The sequence below is a fragment of the Cicer arietinum genome, chromosome 7, assembly GCF_000331145.2.
Source record: "Cicer arietinum cultivar CDC Frontier isolate Library 1 chromosome 7, Cicar.CDCFrontier_v2.0, whole genome shotgun sequence".
Classification (NCBI taxonomy): domain Eukaryota; kingdom Viridiplantae; phylum Streptophyta; class Magnoliopsida; order Fabales; family Fabaceae; genus Cicer; species Cicer arietinum.
The window spans coordinates 52,939,460-52,959,076 of NC_021166.2; the positions used below are offsets into that span (position 1 = coordinate 52,939,460).

The following is a 19,617-nucleotide window of genomic DNA, read 5'->3' on the forward strand; positions in this document are numbered from 1 at the left end:
TTGTTCTATTTCTTTTTTAATCTAAATAAGTGATTTTCACACATATTTGGTTTTTTTATGTTTCTTCTGTGATTTCATTTTGAGTGCAACGTTTTATTCTTCGTCTTAGACTCTTAGTGCATCGTTTGTTTGTTTTCTCGTCTTGTTGTGGTGTTTGTTTTAGTTTTAGATTGATAATTCAAACTTTTGTCCAACGCTAGTGCATATTCAATCAATTATTTTAGCATCTTTAACTTTATAACTCTAAAATATTCTAAATATTTTAACTTTTTCATTTTTGTACGCATTCATTATGGAGATATTGTTCAAATTCATTCTTTTCTGTTTTAACGACTTTGATTATGTTTTTCTCGATCAATATAATTTCTATCAATTTGAATAAATAACTATCATTTTTTAGTCAAACAAAAATTAATCATTTACTATTATAATCCTATAATGTCTTCTAGGTACTTTAACGCTAAATCTAAAGATAAGTAATGTTATAATACACCACACTAATCCTACAAGACATTACAAATGGCACAACATCAAACAACCTCTAACAATCAATGAATGACATGACTTCAATGAGATGATTTCAATTTCTTTTCGTAATACTATATGCATCCGTTGCCTTTAATGATCTACATTGTATTCTATAAAAGCATACAGCTACGTATGAACATATTGATGTCAAAACTGTTACTAACCTACAAAACTGAGTATATATGCAATCATTGTTTATTGCATTATTAAACTGAATATTGCATTATTAAACTGAAACCTACAATCCAATCCAATTATATATTCTATCGGTATTAAAATAATTGAATCATTTAATTATTTTATATATATTAAAAAAAATGTATAGTTGAAAGAGAGATAATATTACTTTTACTAAATTATTCTTATTAGATATTAATGCATTATCAATATAATAAATATGTAGAGGATTATATTACATTGAAAATGATACAAATAATATTAATTAAATAGTACACTCAAATGGTTAAATCCAATTATAATATGATTATGTTAACAAGGTGTAACTATAATGGTTAAATACACTCAAATGTGTAGTTTGCTAATGCACAATTTCCAAACACAACTGGATATATATTAATAATTTCTATAAGCATTTGCATTATATAACTCAGAAAATTTGTTTTCGAATATATTAGAATTATGTGAAGTAGACTATAACCCAAGTCTTAATAAATTAATCAATGCATATTTCTTTTAATCACACCCTGCACATTTGAGCATATAAATTTTTTTTAACACAATAATAATAGGATTTAAAGACGATGTGTAAAATTATTTTTACTAACAACCAATAATAATTCACTAGTCAACAAAATATTAAATAATTACCTTTGATTTAAAATTATATAATATAATATAACAAATTAAATAATTTTGATTGAACGATAACATAAAATTATTTTACACTATCACTATCTTTAAATTCAAAATAATATTAAATTTTTTTAAAAGTTCAATAATTAAAAAAAAAAACTTAAATGATGTCGTACGAAATTGATTAAGACTTTGATCGAAGTATAATGACAATATAAAATTATTATACATTATCATTCAATAATCATTAATTTTACTATCACATAAACATATTTTATAAATAAATGTGAAAAACTTAATTCTAATTAATTTTTAATGAAAAATTAATTTAAACTATCATTATATACCGTACTTTCTCATTGAGCAACTAGTTTTTTCAGCAATAGTTATTATTAATCAAGTCATAAATCTAGTTGGTGCAACTACATCATGAGATAATGCCAACAAATTCTAAGGACAAGAAAACAACAATTGCATGATAAAGGGTAATGACAATCAAAAATCGCGAGAATATCCAAGGTTAAAACCGTAATTCACCCTTTCTGAAACAACATTTAAAACGATCGTTCCCCCACCTTCCCCTCTCGCGCTCTCAATTGAATGGTACAAAGAAAGAAAGTTAAAAAACAGAGTCCAGCTGTCACCGCCGTAACAGAAAATGCCGACGGCGAAACTGAATCGTAACTTCCCACCGATAACGGAATTCAAAGAAAATACGTCATCTTCTTCACCGCGTGAGTCCGTCGCCGCTGATCTCGATGGAACTCTTCTCATTTCTCGAAGCTCTTTTCCTTACTTCATGCTTATCGCCGTTGAAGCTGGAAGCCTCCTCCGTGGCTTCATCCTTCTTCTTTCCGTTCCTATCATTATCTTCGCTTATCTTTTCGTATCTGAATCGCTCGGTATTCAGATCCTCATCTTCATCTCCTTCGCCGGACTCAAAATTCGCGACATCGAACTCGCTTCACGCGCTGTTCTCCCAAGGTATCGTACGGTAGTTACTATACTGTTTTTTCGAAATAACTTCTTTTCTGATTCCGTCGGGTTCGGTCTGGTTAGATTTACTTTACTTTGATTTGTTTGTGCAGGTTTTATGCTGCGGATGTGAGGAGAGAGAGCTTTGAAGTGTTTGATCGGTGCAAGAGGAAGGTAGTGGTTACGGCGAATCCGACGGTGATGGTGGATGCGTTTGTGAAGGACTATCTCGGCGGGGATAAGGTTTTGGGAACGGAAATTGAGGTGAATCCTAAGACAAAGAAGGCTACTGGATTTGTGAAGAAACCTGGTGTGCTTGTTGGAGACTTGAAGCGTTTGTCGATTATGAAAGAGTTTGGTGATGAATTGCCTGATATTGGGCTTGGAGATCGGAAAACTGATCACGATTTCATGTCTATTTGCAAGGTTTGGCTTCTACTACTACTAATCACGTACTAATTATAAATCAAGTTTTGTTTATTGGATTTTGGTGTGCATTGCATGGAACAATTTTTTTTTGACAGGTGCATCGATCAATTATTGTATACATACAATATATATCTCTTTGCAGACTTAAACATTTTTTAGAATGAGAAAATAGTTTACAATTAGAACAAGTTTTTTATGGTTATTATTTAAAAAAAAATAGTTTTCTAGTGTGTTTATGTAGCAATAAGATGAATAATTATAGAATGTTTATGTGCAATAAGATAAAATGAATGATTATTAGACGAATTTTATACTGTTACTGTAACTCCATTAAACTCAATGTTTTTATTCTTTTTGTACCAATTAATTGTGTGAAAAGAATACCAACGAGGTTGTATTAATTAAGTGAAAATAACACTTCTCTATAAAAGGCAAATCACAATTTAAATTTTAGTTGGGAAGATTTGTATATTACTCGTTCTATATTATTGATTTAGTCGATCATTTTATATATTAAAAAATATATAAAATATATAGAGATAATATTAGTATTATTAAATTGTTTTTATTAAATATTAATTTATTATCAATGTCATACATATATAGTAGAATATTTTACATTAAAAATAATGCAGTTATTATTAATTAAAAGGTGAAATTAAAAAAGTGAATTGAAAATTCAAAGAGTTATTCATTTTGATGGATAATTTTTTTTTAAATGGTTCAATTATTGTGAAATAGGGTGAGTCAATTATTGTGAAACAGATGAATTACTTTATTAGTATTGTTTTAATTTCAAAATAATTGTCGCATTTCATGATATAACACATTAAAAAAATATGATAAACGAAATAGAGAAAAATAATTTTACTTAAGTTATCCTTATCAATTATTGATTGATTCAAATTATCATAAATGCAAAATGGAAAAATAATAAATTAAGAGTGATATATATATATATATATAATATTAATAAAATAGTAAAATTGATAAAAATAAATTAAACTTGTATTAAAAACAAAAAACATAATTATTTTTAGACAATTTTGTCTTGCATACTGTATAATTGTTGAGTATTAGTTTATGACTTCTTATCCATATGCTTTTTCAGTTAAGCATCTTTAAGTCAAAGGTTATATTCCCTTAAAAAAGTCAACGATTATATTAATGTTTAAATATAAATATTTGAGTTAAAACGAAATAAAATGGAAAAAGATAACATTACTTAAATTAGAAACCATAAATTAGTTTACAAAATTATGATAGACAGTGTTGTTGAATAGAGTCAAAGTTGTTGGGTCATAAATGGTTTGGATATAATTACATTAAATTAAAAGTAATTATATAGATGGATCTTATCCAAAAAATTTAAAGTAAGTGAGTCATTAAGGTATTCGGAAAAAATACATTGGAACAAGAACAACCATACAAATAGATTGAAGACCACATCTTAACAAAAAAATTTGAGTTTATAAATATTCTCACTTCTATAATGTTCAACATCTATTTTTTTTTGTTAGATGTGAGGTTTTTTTACTCAACATATCAATAAAAGTAAACTATGTTTGTTTATAGTTAAAATAAAAAAGTATTTTATTTATATTGGAGATTAGATAGAATTAATTTAATAAAATTATTATTTTTTATTTATTTATAATTTTTGTTAATTTGTATGAAATAATAATGGAACACGGTGAGTATTACATAGGAAGTTAAAAAGAAGATTGTGTGTAACTTAGACAAATTGGAGTCCTTCCGGATCATCAATATTTTAACTATGTTAAACTATGGAGCCGGTGGCGCATAACCTTGTTGTGAGTGTATGGGATAGGTTCAATGGCGTGTCCGTAGGGCAAGAATCGCGATGGATTGAACTGAAAGCAGCTGCATTTACTTATACGGTTGAGTAAAAGGTTTAATTTTTGTTTTTCCCCAACCTGGAAATTGTAATGTAGTAAACCATAGCCGAATGGGACCTACCGTATTAACCACCCAACCAACTACCAGCATGTTGCTTTCCGTGGTCCATTCATGGTTCATACTACTGTTGAATCTAGCACGGTTTAATTTAATTAATGTAGTCATGGTCCATATATAGTACTCCTACTTCTTAAGTAGGAAATTTGTCACCCACAATTTTCTTCTCAATTAATGCAGTCATATGGTTTCTGAAATCACCGCCCACTAGAAACTGCTCTACCTCAGCAGCATACATGAAACTGACCCAAGAAGGATATAATTCCCGAGCTGTACTAAAGTAAAAGTAAGCATTTCACTTCCGGTGGAAAGTTAAAATAAATTGAAACGGATCCTTTCCACCATATATAGAAATTTGAAATGAATGAATGACAACCCTTTATCATCCAATCTTGGTTTGGCTAAAGCAATCTTTTTAGATGACTTCACAGTATCACATTACATTTTTGTTTGTTTCATGCAATTTATCTTTAATTTAACATGGTGCTAACCTAATTTATTTATCTCACGAGAAAGGACAGATGGTTTTGTTGACACATTAGAAAACTACAGCCAACACAGGACATTACATTTATATTTAGTATTGTCTTTTGCATCAATGCTCATTCATTTTAATCTCTATTACTTCCATTAGAAAGAAATGTATTGAGAAATGTTCATTAAAAATCTTATGCAAATCCAAGAAATTGGTTAGAGAAGATACATATATTTTCTTTTCAAATGTACTCGTGCTTATCTTTTTTCAAAAATACAATCATAGACCCCGCTGTTCAAACTCTAGCTATTATGTATGAAGAAAATTTGATTTGTCTGTTTAATAGATTCTCTAATGAAGATCGGTAAGTGCTAAATAACAGCAGATACTACTTTCACATGACATGATCTAATTATAAAATTTATGTTGATGATTAACAGGAAGGGTACATGGTACCTCCCAGCAAAACAGCAAAACCAGTCCCACAAGATCGTCTCAAGAGCCGAATCATCTTCCATGACGGCCGCTTCGTTCAGCGACCAGACCCACTCAACGCCGCCATCACCTTCGCCTGGATCCCCTTCGGCTTCATCTTCTCCATCTTCAGAGTCTACTTCAACCTCCCTCTCCCTGAACGCATAGTTCGCTACACCTACGAAATCCTCGGCATCAAGCTCATAATCCGTGGCAACCGTCCTCCACCACCATCTCCAGGTCACCCCGGCAACCTCTACGTCTGCAACCACCGCACCGCCCTCGACCCCATCATCATCGCCATCGCCCTCGGCCGCAAAGTCTCCTGCGTCACCTACAGCGTCAGTAAACTCTCCCGTTTCCTCTCTCCAATCCCCGCCGTCGCACTCACCCGCGACCGCGCCGCCGACGCCGCCCGTATCACCGAGATTCTCCAAAAGGGTGATCTTGTTGTGTGCCCAGAAGGCACCACGTGTCGCGAACCCTTTTTGCTACGGTTCAGTGCTCTGTTTGCTGAACTGAGTGATAGAATCGTTCCTGTAGCAGTTGATTGCAAACAGAACATGTTCTTTGGGACCACTGTTCGTGGAGTTAAATTCTGGGACCCTTACTTCTTCTTCATGAATCCTAGGCCTATTTATGAGGTTACTTTCCTTGACCGATTACCGGAAGAGATGTCGGTTAAAACTGGAGGGAAATCTTCGATTGAAGTGGCTAATCATGTGCAGAAGATTTTGGGGGATGTGCTTGGTTTTGAGTCTACTGGGTTGACAAGGAAAGATAAATATTTGTTGCTTGGAGGAAACGATGGAAAGGTGGAGTCCATGTATGGTACCAAAAAGTGAAGGAAAAAAATACCACAAATCACCTTCTTTGACTATCCCTAAAATTTGGTTATATAGTTAATTAGTAAGTCAGATTTAAGATTAAACCATTCGAATAGAGTTTGGGTTTCGATAGTTGGAATGCGAGTACTGCGATTTTCATCCAACAGAATTATTGCATTATTTTTTGCATGTAATAAATCCAGACCCGTTTTTGTTTGGTTTTTATGCCTAGCTTATTTTCTCTATTACATCATTCATCTTATCCCCTGTTTCTAGCTTATTTTCTTTATTACATCATTCATCTTAAGTGTAGAAGGTGCGGTTTCCAGTAAAAAAGAGGAGATTCGATCCTCTCTTTGTTTGGTATAGCTTTTGAGTCTTCATGGATCAGAAAAATGTTGAATTATTTAGTTTAAAAATAGCAACGGGTATTTTTTATGAAGCCTTTGAGACAGGATTGTGTAATGGTATGATTGAAGAATTAAAAATGTTGTAAACTTTCTATATGTAACTTACTAATAATTTTGGTGGTTACTTATCCATTTTATATCGTTGAGCCAATGTTTGCATTATTCCTTTGGTGCAACTTAACTTTACAAATAATTCTCGTGGATTAAAAAATTTCTACATGATTAAAAATTTTTTACATGAGTTAGACATCAAGTAAGACAAATTTGAGTTATTATGTGACAGTTAGAGTGTACTCCATCTCAGATGTCTCTACCTCCAAATTTCTTGAACTCTTGCATATAGATCTTTTTGGACTAGTGAAAACAACTTCAATAAATGAAAAGAAATATGACTTTGTAATAGTATATGATTGAATGTTTCTTGTTCTTCCTTCTTCAGAATCGAACCCTTTAAATAGCACAAATTAGAGTTGCTATTATGTCCCAAATAATTTTTGAATCGTATCTACTTGCAGCTTGGTCAACAAAGATCTTCACTAAGAATGAAAGTTATGCACACATGACCATTTCTATTTATGTAACTTAGTTTTGAACATGAATTAACCGATAAAAAGGGGAAAAGGCAACATCAATATATAAATAGAAAGTTTCTTAAAAAATAAAAAGATCTATTCAAAGACATCTGCATTTAAAATAGTAAAAACTAAATAAATAGAAAACTCGATAAAAAAAACATAAATTTAGAGGCGCAACTAGCTTAACGTAAGATGTGATGAAGAGAAGTAATTCAATAAGAAAGATGGAGGAGAGGGTGAACCTCTTTCAAGAAAGATTGAAGTCTCAGTGGGGGTAGACAACACACATCTGACGATGTTAATTAAAGGTTTAGAGTCGCTTTAAAATATGACATTTTTTAAACCCATATTTCGAGCAACCCAAACACCATGAAGAATAGTAAACTTCAGCAAAAAGAATATTTTCAATGCATAGGTTGCCATAGTAACTAGTACAATAATTGTCATTCTCATCGAGAATGATCCCACCAATGGATGAATTTCGGATAATAGGTTGAACTACACCATCAACATTCACCTTTTAATATCCAAATGAGGATGTTTTCCAAGTACTTTTAGTACTAGTGTTCTTGTGTTCTCAAAAACTGAGGGGGTTCACTAGTCTCTTTAACAGACAAATGAACATGATGTTGGGTTTTAAACTAGAAATCCGTGTACAAGTTAGAAGAGTTTTAAAGCACTAGTTCATTCTTTTCATTCTAAAGCCTCCAAACGACAACTTCAAAGTAGGTAAGCAACAACCAAAGAACACAACCAATATTATCAATAAATAAATTCCACTTCAACCAAACATGCATCCCTAAGCTGAAGAAACGACTCTACTGAGTCGAATTTATGATGTTATTCCAAAATTGAAACATCAGGTCACAATCGCAGAGTATATGCATTATAGATTAAGAACAAGAATTGCAACAAGGACATGTATCATTCAACACCATGTTGCATATCTTCCGCTCCATATTAGTCAAGATTTTTCCATATTGATGAAGATAAACAAAGGTTAATTAAGAAAGTTAATTATGATTCTAAAATGTTATGTTAATTTAACATGTGTTTTTGAGTGGATTTAATTAAGAACAAAAATCAAGCAAAATAGAAAAGACAACAACAAGATCATTCTGCATCAAAACAGAGAATGATCTCCAGCTTCAAAAATTGTCCATCACAGTATATTGGTCAAACTTTTTCTATCTCTTTAACAAAGAGTCTGCCCTGGAAATTTATTCATATATAATTAGTACATGGCAAGGAACAAGTAGGATTCATCCAAACTCAAAAAGGCTATTTGATCTCAAAGATCAAAGGACTCAAAGACAGACAAAAGTCATGACAATTTGCAAACTCCAAAAATCAATGTCAAGAAAGTTCGATCAATCTTGACATATGACAAGACAATTGCAAAGGAAATCCAGAATGATTAAAACGGGAACTCCAGAATGATTATTGAAGCTCAAGAAAGTTCAAACTGACAAACCAAGAACATTAATCATTCTCTGTTTTCTGCACAATAACAGCAACGTTGCATCTCCTCTGAAATAGCCTGTAATTCATCTCCAACCTTCTCTAGCTACACTCAAGACAGAGAATGTCCATCCAAGATCAATGAAGAAACGTCAAGAGTACTTTCTAAAAAGGACAGAACTGCTTTAAATGCTAAACCAATAAAGTCAAAAAGCTATTTCAAAGAAGGATTATTTTTATTCTGAAATAATGTTTCAGTCAAAAAGCAGAGCCTCTCCAACAGCTCTTCTGTACCTTCATTCAGTGCCTCTACAGCCTATAAATAGAAGGCCAATATCCAGAATCAAGTCAATAAATTCAAGTGCTTAGAAATCCATAAATCAATCACATGCATACTTAAAATTCTGCAAAACAAAGGCAATCATACATTCTGATTTTTGCGAAACAGCTGCTGGTTCATACTCATCTATTAGTTTGCGCAATTATCATTAGATCCTTTGTAAAGAATCAATTCTCAAACAAGAGTTGAGAAATTTCAGATTATGTCAAAACAATCAAATTGTAAAAACTCAAACTATAAGAGTTTCTTTATAGTTTGTTTAAAGATTACATTCTATCAAGATTAGATAGGTGTTGTTATTGCTTTCTGGGTGGAATTGAATTAGATCAAGGTTGATCTAGACTAGGTGTTGTAAGATCAAGAAGGTACTTTGTTTTTAAACACATAGTGGAAAATCTCACAGTGTGAGGACTGGACGTAACCCACGTTGGGTGAACCAAGATAAAATCCTTGAGTGGTATTCTCTATCATATCTCTTTATTTATCATACTGAATTGACTAACCAAGATAAAACATAAACTGATTTTCTGTTTTAAGCTAATCAAGGAACGTTCTCTGTTTTACATCAAAAACCAAGAACGTTCTTCGTTTTCTGTTTTCATAACCAAGATCAATATTGAGTATTTTTCTTCAGTTTTAACATGAATTTTTAAAAGGTGCATTTACAATTCAATCCCCTCCTTTATTGTAAATTGACATTGTTACTTCAAAACTAACTTGTGCTTTTGAGTGAATTTATTTAAAGATAGGAATCAAGCAAAGCAAAAAAAAAAACAACTCAAAACTGAAACAAGATCATTCTGGACAAAACGGAGAATGATCTCCACGTTCAAGATTGATCGTCACATCATCTTGACCAATCAATCTCCACTAATTCAACAAAGCTTTTTTCTCTGAATCTTATGCTAATATCACCAGTACATGGCAAGGAACAAATAGGCGTCATCTCAGTAGAAGAAGGTTCTCGAATCATTAAAATAAAAGAACTCGAAACAGGCCAGTTGAAACAGTTTGGAACCTCTTCAGCCAAACTGTTAAGAAAGTTCGATCAACCTTGATATATGCAAAGACATTACAAAGACATCCAAAAATATCAAAACATGAACTTCAGATTGATCATCAATCTCCAGAAAGATCAAATTTCCAGAACCAGATTGATAATCAATCTCAGTGTTCTGCATAAATCCAACAGTGTTCTTTCTACTTCTGCATTGAGTTATAATCATTCTCCAAACTATTTTGGACAGATTCAAAGTTCCAGATCAAGGATGTAATATCAATAATTAAGTAAGAAGCTTCAAAGGTCTTTAAACTAGAAGACAAACGAATTGAGCAAGGCTGTAACAGACTCAGTCAAACAGATTCAAAATCATTCAAAGGCTGAATTATTTTTAATCTCATATATTGGTTTTGGTCAAAACTGACAGAGCACTACAAACAACTCTTTTGAACCTTATTTAATGCTCCTAAAACGCCTATAAAAGGAAGGCCAATATCCAGGATTAAACAAGAAATTCAAGTGCTGTCAATTTCCATAAATCATTCACATACTTGAAATTCTAATTTTCACAAAGAAGAAGCAGTTCTAAATCCTTACATTATATTGTGTTACTACTACTAATTTCTTTGTAAAGAATCGAATCTCAAACAAGAGTTAAGACATCTCAGATTCTATCAAAACAATCTTATCATTATTGTAAAACTCAAACTATAAGAGTTTAATTATAGTTTGACCAGATTGTAACGAATCCTATCAAGATAGATAGGTATCATATTCGCTTTCTGGGTGGAGAGGAATAAGCTTGAAACAAATCAGGGTCGACCTGTGCTGAGTGCTATAAAATCAAGAAAGCTCTTTGTTTTAAACACTTAGTGGAAAATCTCACAGTTGTGAGGACTGGACGTAACCCAATTTGGGTGAACCAGGATATATTGCTGCGTGGTATCTCTTCCTTTATCTATTTACTTTCATTTTGATTGATTAACAGGTTAAAAACTTAAACATAATTGCTAATTTTAACTAACCAAGATCGTTCTCAGTTTTCTGGTTAAAACCAAGAACGTTCTCCGTTTTCTGTTTTCACAATTAGGATCAATCTTGAGTTATTTTCTTAAGTTTTTAACATAAATTTTTAAAAGGTGCATTTACAATTTAACCCCCATTTCTTGTAAATCGACATTGTTACTTCAATTAGGACCATGCCACTCTCAAGCTTTAATGAACATAAAATTATGTCCGTTCGCATTATCCTCCACTTGGTTAGCTAAGATGTCATATGCCGACTTAAGAGAGAATTGGCCGTAAGGAGCAAGAATCCAATTCGGGAAGTTTGTTTCTGCATTCTGAAGGGGGGAGGGTCTAGTAGCTTCAATTTTAGTACAAATATCATTCAAAAGGAGGCGCTCGAGAACATCCATTCTCCAACTACTATTATTTGCATATAGCGATATTGACTTATCTGCTTGTCAGATAGGGGTCTCACCTTGTCACTGATCTTGGATGAGACCACAATCAACAATCTAGTTATCATTCAAAAACTTAGTATCTTGATTGTTATGCACAATCCAAGCTATGTTGCATTCCACCTCCATCCAGGTTTGAGAGATAGCTCACAAAATGTGAGATATGTTGCTACAATGAATTATCTTAGGCATGGTTTGAACATCACAACCATATTTGTCTCGCATTACTCTAACCTGAAGTTTATTTGGACATGCTACAAATTGTTAGCCTAACTTCAACATATGAGCTTTATTAAGAACTCTCATGTTTTTGAATTCATGTTTGCCTTCCTTCTTTGGAGAATGCACCTTGTCCAATGATATCATATGACATTTGCATTCTTCCTTAGTGCTTCCCCAAATAAAATTTCGGCATATCTTCTCAGCTGGGTTACATATGGAAATGTGGATCAAGGAGGTCTGCATCGTATATCCCATGATGCAAGAAATGGATAAGTGTGCAACAGTAGTCCTACCTGCAAAAAACAAGTTATTAGTTTTCCAAACAGTAAGTTTCTTTCTCATAAGCTCTAGGATAAATGACTAGTTACCTTTTGAAATCCTCTTATTAAGAAGAAGAACTTAAAAGTAATTGCCAAGATCATTTGTAGCTTCGATCTCCAAATTTGCGATTGTGATAGTAAGAAACCAAAAACTTGACGTCATTTTGAAATTTTTATATAATGTTTTGGATATAATTGTTGTGTTGTACCCGGTCAACTCAACCTAAACCAACACGGTAAACATTAGTTTGGAATTTATTCCAAAAAACGTGTAACTTCGAACCGAATTGAATCGTGTATTTTTTACCGAGTTGGGCATCATATTCAATCAAAATCGAACCAGACCGACTAGTGAACACCCTTACCTGACGTGTACAAGGTTGTTAACGTATTCAAAATTTATATACTAGAGTTCCCACCTATGTCAAATGTAGGATATTGACCCCAATATGAAGATGAAACAATATACTACAATTCTGAAATGCAGAGGTTTAAAAAAGGATATCCAAATAGTATTACACATTAGAACTGAAATAGACGATAGAGAAAAAAAAGCCAAGAAAATGTGTTTTATTTTTGGATAACTAATTATTATACTAAAAAACATTATATGAATGTTACTTACAACTTAGTCAATCTCATTTTTGTTTCTTTAGCAACTTTATTGAATTATATTATTATTAATTTTTTATTGGCTAAATTAGCCTTTAGGTCACTTAACTTTTTTTTATGATTTTATTTTGGTCGCTTAAGTTTTCTATCGTTTTGTAGGTTAGTCATTTCTGTTATTTTTTTAAGAAATGTTAACATTGTCCATGTAAGCTATTATCTAACTATTAGGGTTAGTGATTAGGAACGTGAGATGTCATAGTCTTCATTTTCATTTTAGGGTTCATAATGTGAATTAAAGTGAGAAAAAGAGAGAAGACGATCAAACGAAGGGAGAACACAAAGAGAGAAGACGAACACGGAGACAAATGTATGAAAATTAAATCTTTTTGCTATCTATTGGGTTTGGTGGGATTTTTAACATATTTATGTTAGAGTTTTTAGTGTTTTTGTTCTCTATTTTGGAGTAGTGTTTTATGTTCTGTTTTTCATTTTTGGTGGTCCTGTTTTGGTTACTTCGTTAATCTATTGTGTCCATATTATTGTCATGTTTTTTTGTTTGTGTTCCCTATTTTAGCCTTTTAGGTTAGGATTTTTAGTTGTGTTCTCTTTGTGATTGTTGTTTATTCTGTTGTGATTCTTGTTTATTCTGCTATACGTGATTTGTTTAGGGGCGAGCAGTGAAAACAGGGGAGGAGGAGGAGGAGCAGTGAAAACAATGAAGAAGAAAGTGACATGCAACAATGATGGATAAAACTCTATTTTTGGTCTCTTGGTCCTTTTTATATTACTAAGTCATATATGCCTACATGGACAAAGTTAGTGTTTTTCAAAAATCTAACGTAAATGATTAATCTGGCAAATTATAGCAAACTTAAGGGACAAAACTAAAATAAATATTAGTTAAGATATCAAAATAAAAGCATATTACTTATAGACCAAAATAAGAACAAAAAATAACTTAAGAAATGAAAAAACTAATTTAGTTATTTTTATTTTATTATATTTTATTCCTATTATTTTATGTTTTTTCATTTTAAAATAATGTAAAAATTATAATATGAAGTAAGAAGTCACCTTTTCAAACCATCATATATTTTTTTTGAAAAAAACCTAAAAAATACAATGCAACACAAAGTCATCCTTTCAAATGCATATGTTATTTAATAGGGCACTTTTCTTATAGCAGTTCCAAAAATAAGATAAATTGATATATATATATAAATTGAAAAATAGAATATATTGAATTTTTTTTTTTTGCAAAAGGGGTTATTTAAAAAAAAAAACTTTTTAGGAGAGGAACTCAATAGACCATAAAGAAACAGATTCTACTCGTAATTGCTAATTATAACGACTTCTAGAGTTTAAAGTAGAGAGTATTAAAAGCATACAATTTGGTTTAAGAGTTTCATAAGCAATATATAGTTTTTATAGATACTAAAGCAAAATTTTATTGTTTCATCAAAGAAACAAGCAAAATCATTGATTTTATGGAGATAAAAACTATAATGGACCCAATGCTCTTCAAAAGATAAATAAATTTGTCAAATAACTAAATAAACAAAGTACACTATAAATTTTAGTAAGAAAACAATTTTGGTATGTTGCAAAGAAAAAGAAAAGTGTTATATTATATTGATTGATGTTTTTAATTATCTAAAATCTAATTAATGAAAAGCTAAAATATATTTTAAAGTTATTTTGAAAAATAATTAAATAATACCAAACAAACTCCAAATAAATATTCAAGGGATGATTTTTGTCACTCTAACTAAACATCTCTCTCCATCTAAAAAACAAAATGACAAAGCACTTTTGACGCTCTAAAACAGCCATGGTCCAGAACCAGAATATTCCAAGCATGAATATGAAAATACCACCATTTTCCTAAAGTTTTTTCAAGAAACAAAATTCACGAATAGTAATATAAGAATAATAACGACAATAATAATTTTTTTTTTCTTTCAATATGCACTTTATAGTGACGTAGACAACACAAATTTCAATTAAAGAAAAAAAACTAAAGGAATTTTTCAAGCAACTTCCACGTACGGGGGAAGGGCATATCGGCAATTTATGAATTAAATATTTTGTCGAGGATGATGTTCCACGTGTCGTTCTCTAAACCCTAACTATCTCACGTCTCTTGTTAATAACGCCACTCGCATTTCATTCATTTTTTTATTCAACAGGTTCGGATAATAAGTTTAAATTATAATATTTTCTATAAAATAAAATTAAAAAGTATTTTTATTTAATAAATAGAATTATTATTAATAACGATATCACAGCACTATACCTTTCATGTAATGGAATTAAACTTTATCTTATAAAATCATAATATCAAATTTTTATACTCGAATATAAATTAAATTGAAAAGTAGTTGTTAAATATGATAAAATAAAATTCAAACAAAAGTAAAATAATGTCTTAAAAAATCTCAAATGCATTTTTAATGTATTTTTATTTAAAATATGATTTAATTTTCTTCATTTTTAACTTTTATATCTTTTTTATGATTTTCAACTTTTATTCTCTATTATCTAATTTAGGAGATTTATTTTTATTACGTAATACATTTATTAATAACAAAGAAATATATTTTGATCATTTGAATCAAAAGCAACGGAATAAAATTTTTACTACAATTTTATTTTTATAAAATTGCTATAAATTTTTCTAATTCAATTAATAAAAAGTCACGTTAGCATGTGTTTGAAAATAATGTTAAGAATATAAAAATATAATTTAAAATTTTTAAAATGTTAAAAAAATAAAATCTACAAAAAGACAACGTTATTTCTAATCTAAAATAATAATTATACATCATTAAATGTAATTCCTCGTTATTAATGATTAATTAAATAATATATACGACCGTCATAACAAGTACTCTCCTGCTTAGTTAGTTGTAAAGAAAAATCTGAAAACACCAAAAAAATAAAATAAAATTAATTTAGGGACCAAAAAGTGCATTTAGTGTAATAAAAAAGAAATGGGAAAATAGTTTTCGTTGGGAAATACCGAACAAAATAGGGAGTTTTCTGTGCTTTCTTTACTTATCCTCTTCCTTCCTTCTCTTGAGAGAAGAGAAGAGAAAAACAGAGTAGTTACAGTTTTGCTAAGACGACGTCGTCTTGCGCACTTTCAACACACAATTCTCTCTCTACATTATCATCACACTTCCGATGGCTATGAGCGGTTTAATTTCCAATCGCAACTTCACTTCTTTCGTTCCCTCAGGTTCACACTCAATTCTTTTGTTTTTAATTCCTACATCTACTCACTTGCATTTTCTCAATTATGCTTAATTTACAAAATTATTAATATTTGGTTTCTTGTTTGTCATCATCTTTTTATATTGTTGAGTTTTTTCTAGTCTTGTATAGTACTACTATTTATGTATAGAACCAACTCTTAGGATTATAGATTATTTTGTTGGTTAAAATAATTAATTATCTAACAAGTTTTTTTATTGCAATTTCTGCTCACAAATATAGTAATTGTATATATTATATATACACGTTTAATTATTTTTCTGTATTTTGTTACAATGTACACAAATTATAAAAAAGTAATATTATAATGTGGCAGGATAGGAAAATATGATTAGACGGTTATGTTAGTTATTATAGTTATTAAACTAAAATACATATCTTTTGTGACTGTAATCAGTCAAACTATTTACTGAAAATGTTTTTTTTTTGGTTATATCAGTTCCTGAAAAATGAAAGTTACTACATATATGTCCATAAAATATGCATTCTGTAACTGTAAGTCAATTTAGTTCTTGAGTACTAATTTGAAAAATAAAACACCATGAATTTAGGAACCTACACTGTAATTTCTATCATAATTATTATATAACCAACAGTATATTTTTCATGTACTTAACGTAAGTGATGCTTTCGTACAATTATGTGGTAGGATAAGCTTAGGTTTTAGCCGTTTTTATTTTACAATTTGGATGAAGTTTACTTAATTGAGTAGCAATAAATGGTGATTTTGGTAATATTTTATTTTTGACATATTTGGTTATTTTGGTAATATACTAATATGAAATCCTTTAAGCTTGGATTATGTTGATCAATGATGACTATTGTAAAGTAAGAAAATTTAAGTCATTGTTTGGTATTATTGGCAGGGAATTCGTATAAATCACAAAAGGATCGGTCACTTCAAAGAGGGGGAATTTCTGTTTCTGGTGTATCGGTAACACGGTATGGTGGCCGGATCGGAAAGGATCATCTTTCAAGATGTCAGAATGCAATGCAATCTCATATTGATTCCACTTTGGAAGAGAAAGTTCCAAAGCAAATACAAACATTTTATAGCAAAAGGGAGCATTTTTTTCCGGTATCACGACAATTCAGCCGCCGCTCGGACTTCAAATTAAAGGCTTGCAAAAAAAGTCAGTCTTCTTACCTTTCTTCAGCTCCCTTTAGCAGTAGCAATGTTGAACAGTTTGGTTTGAGCAAAAGAAAGCATCCACAACGGGAGGTTGGTAAAGCAAATAAGTTTCGTGTTAGTTACAAGTCTGAGGAGTATGACATTGCCAAACCGAAGATAGATAGACTGCAATCTTCTGAAGGGACTGGTGAAGCCATTCTTCTTGAAGGAAATCTGCATCAAATATCTCCTTGGTGGCAGCAGTTTCCTAAGCGCTGGGTTATTGTACTGCTATGTTTTACAGCATTTCTGCTTTGTAATATGGATCGTGTGAGTAACGTTTTCTTTTGTTCATGGTTTCAGTAATTATTCTACTTAGATATTTGTGTTTATCTTCAATAGGTACATTTATTTCATCATATTCAACTGATTATAACTGCAGGGTGTCAATTGATTTCTGTCGAGATAGAAATATGATTTTCAAAAATCTACCTTTGTCCTACATAAGTTATTATATAGTTTTTTTCTCGAATATACTTGGCCTTTGTTTATATTTAATTAATTTTTTCTAAATACTCACAATCGTACTAACCTTACATTACTGATGTTCCTTACTGATATGTTTTACATTTTTATTTTATTTTATAGGTAAATATGAGCATAGCAATACTTCCAATGTCTCAAGAGTTCAACTGGAACAGTGCAACAGTCGGCCTCATTCAGTCCTCTTTTTTCTGGGGTTATCTACTTACTCAGGTGTAACTGATATACATAAAAACCAGTTAGCTTATTTACAAATCGGTTTCATACTTCCATAACAATCTTCTAGTAATGCTGATTGAACCTGCCATAGCATGTACAGTACTATTGTTAGTTGTTTATGCTAGTAATCTAGCAAGTTTTAATGTTCAAAGCGTCTTTCTATTTCGCTAATGTACATAAAATGTTCTGATTATATTGCTTGTAAACTGACTGAATGATTTTTGGTTTTAGATTGTTGGTGGCATTTGGGCAGACAAAGTTGGTGGGAAGCTAGTACTAGGTTTTGGAGTTGTATGGTGGTCAATTGCTACCATTTTAACTCCTATTGCCGCAAAACTTGGCCTGCCGTATCTGCTTGTTATGCGTGCCTTTATGGGAATTGGCGAGGTTAGTCCATTCTATTGCTGTACAAATAATTCAATCAAATGAAAGATATTTTCTTGTTGGAGTGGTCTTATGTTAATATGTTCAAAGTTCATGCTAAAGATATAAATGATTTTTGCTCTTATAATTAGGCAACATTTTCTGATTCTTTGTTTTCAGGGGGTTGCCATGCCTGCAATGAATAATATACTTTCCAAGTGGGTTCCAGTATCAGAGAGGAGCAGATCACTTGCGCTAGTATATAGTGGAATGTACCTCGGTTCTGTAACAGGCTTGGCATTCTCACCTTTTCTAATCCACAAATTTGGGTGGCCATCTGTGTTTTACTCATTTGGATCACTTGGAAGTATCTGGTTCGCCCTGTGGTTGAGAAAGGTAAGTCAGCTTTAGCATTTTCGATGATATCCACTAATGTATCTGTTTCTGATTGGAGAAATGCTATAATAAGAAATCAATCATTTCTACTTTGCCAACCATATGAAGTATATTTATGTGTTTTGTGCTCGTTTAGGGGCCATCTCGTGAAGTGTTTCATAACATATGATTGAATATATGACTAATTTATAAAATTTATGTTTATGCAAGTCAGTGTTTCTTTTATTGGATGTATGAGTAAATAGTTATCTTGTGCAATATGTTTGCCATTTTACCATAGAATGTATAAATGTGAAATCCGTGTCCAGGCATACAGCACGCCAAAAGAAGATCCAGATCTTGGGGTGGAGGAGAAAAGGCTTATACTCGGAGGCAGCGTATCAAAAGAACCTGTGTCAGTTATTCCTTGGAAATTGATTTTATCAAAACCACCTGTTTGGGCTTTAATAGTCTCTCACTTCTGCCACAATTGGGGGACATTTATTCTATTAACCTGGATGCCTACATACTACAATCAGGTACTTACCTGTTCATATTTTTGCATGGTATTGATAAATGCATTTAGAATATGAATGTTCTTGACGATTGTTCTATAACATCTCAAACCTTTTCAAGTAGGAAAGAAAAGAAACCACATTGCTTACATCCATAATATAAAAACTATGTTTGGATTCACGTTTTCCTAGCTTGGCTCACATCCCAAAGTCAGTGTGTGAGAAGCAGGAAATTAGAGCTTCATTTTGGATGTGGTTTTGGTTACATTTGAACGCAAAAACAAAACATACTAATATATATATATATATATATA

At 31.2% G+C, this 19,617-nt stretch overlaps 2 protein-coding genes across 2 annotated transcripts in view; both read left to right on the forward strand.

Moving 5' to 3' along the window:
* The first annotated feature begins 1,915 nt into the window (after window positions 1-1,915).
* On the forward strand, window positions 1,916-6,746 carry LOC101504751 (probable glycerol-3-phosphate acyltransferase 8). Its single transcript, XM_004510719.4, has 3 exons — window positions 1,916-2,325; window positions 2,430-2,742; window positions 5,638-6,746. Exons 1-3 carry the CDS (start codon window positions 2,000-2,002, stop codon window positions 6,514-6,516), a joined length of 1,518 nt encoding a protein of 505 aa, XP_004510776.1. The 5' UTR covers window positions 1,916-1,999; the 3' UTR covers window positions 6,517-6,746.
* Window positions 6,747-15,950: 9,204 nt separating this feature from the next.
* Window positions 15,951-19,617, forward strand: part of LOC101504433 (ascorbate transporter, chloroplastic-like) — a 6,198-nt gene continuing 2,531 nt past the window's right edge. Inside the window, exons 1-6 of the mRNA XM_004510718.3 lie at window positions 15,951-16,142; window positions 17,044-17,618; window positions 17,937-18,044; window positions 18,282-18,437; window positions 18,594-18,809; window positions 19,118-19,327. Of these exons, the coding sequence (XP_004510775.1) occupies window positions 16,088-16,142; window positions 17,044-17,618; window positions 17,937-18,044; window positions 18,282-18,437; window positions 18,594-18,809; window positions 19,118-19,327 (1,320 nt within the window). The 5' untranslated portion in view covers window positions 15,951-16,087. The remainder of the gene's footprint in view (window positions 16,143-17,043; window positions 17,619-17,936; window positions 18,045-18,281; window positions 18,438-18,593; window positions 18,810-19,117; window positions 19,328-19,617) is intronic.

Coding starts and splice junctions, on each gene's coding strand:
- LOC101504751 (XM_004510719.4), top strand. CDS start 2,000: ATGCCGACGGCGAAACTGAATCGTAACTTCCCACCGATAACGGAATTC. Junction 2,326..2,429: donor TCACGCGCTGTTCTCCCAAG/GTATCGTACGGT, acceptor TTGTTTGTGCAG/GTTTTATGCTGCGGATGTGA. Junction 2,743..5,637: donor ATTTCATGTCTATTTGCAAG/GTTTGGCTTCTA, acceptor GATGATTAACAG/GAAGGGTACATGGTACCTCC.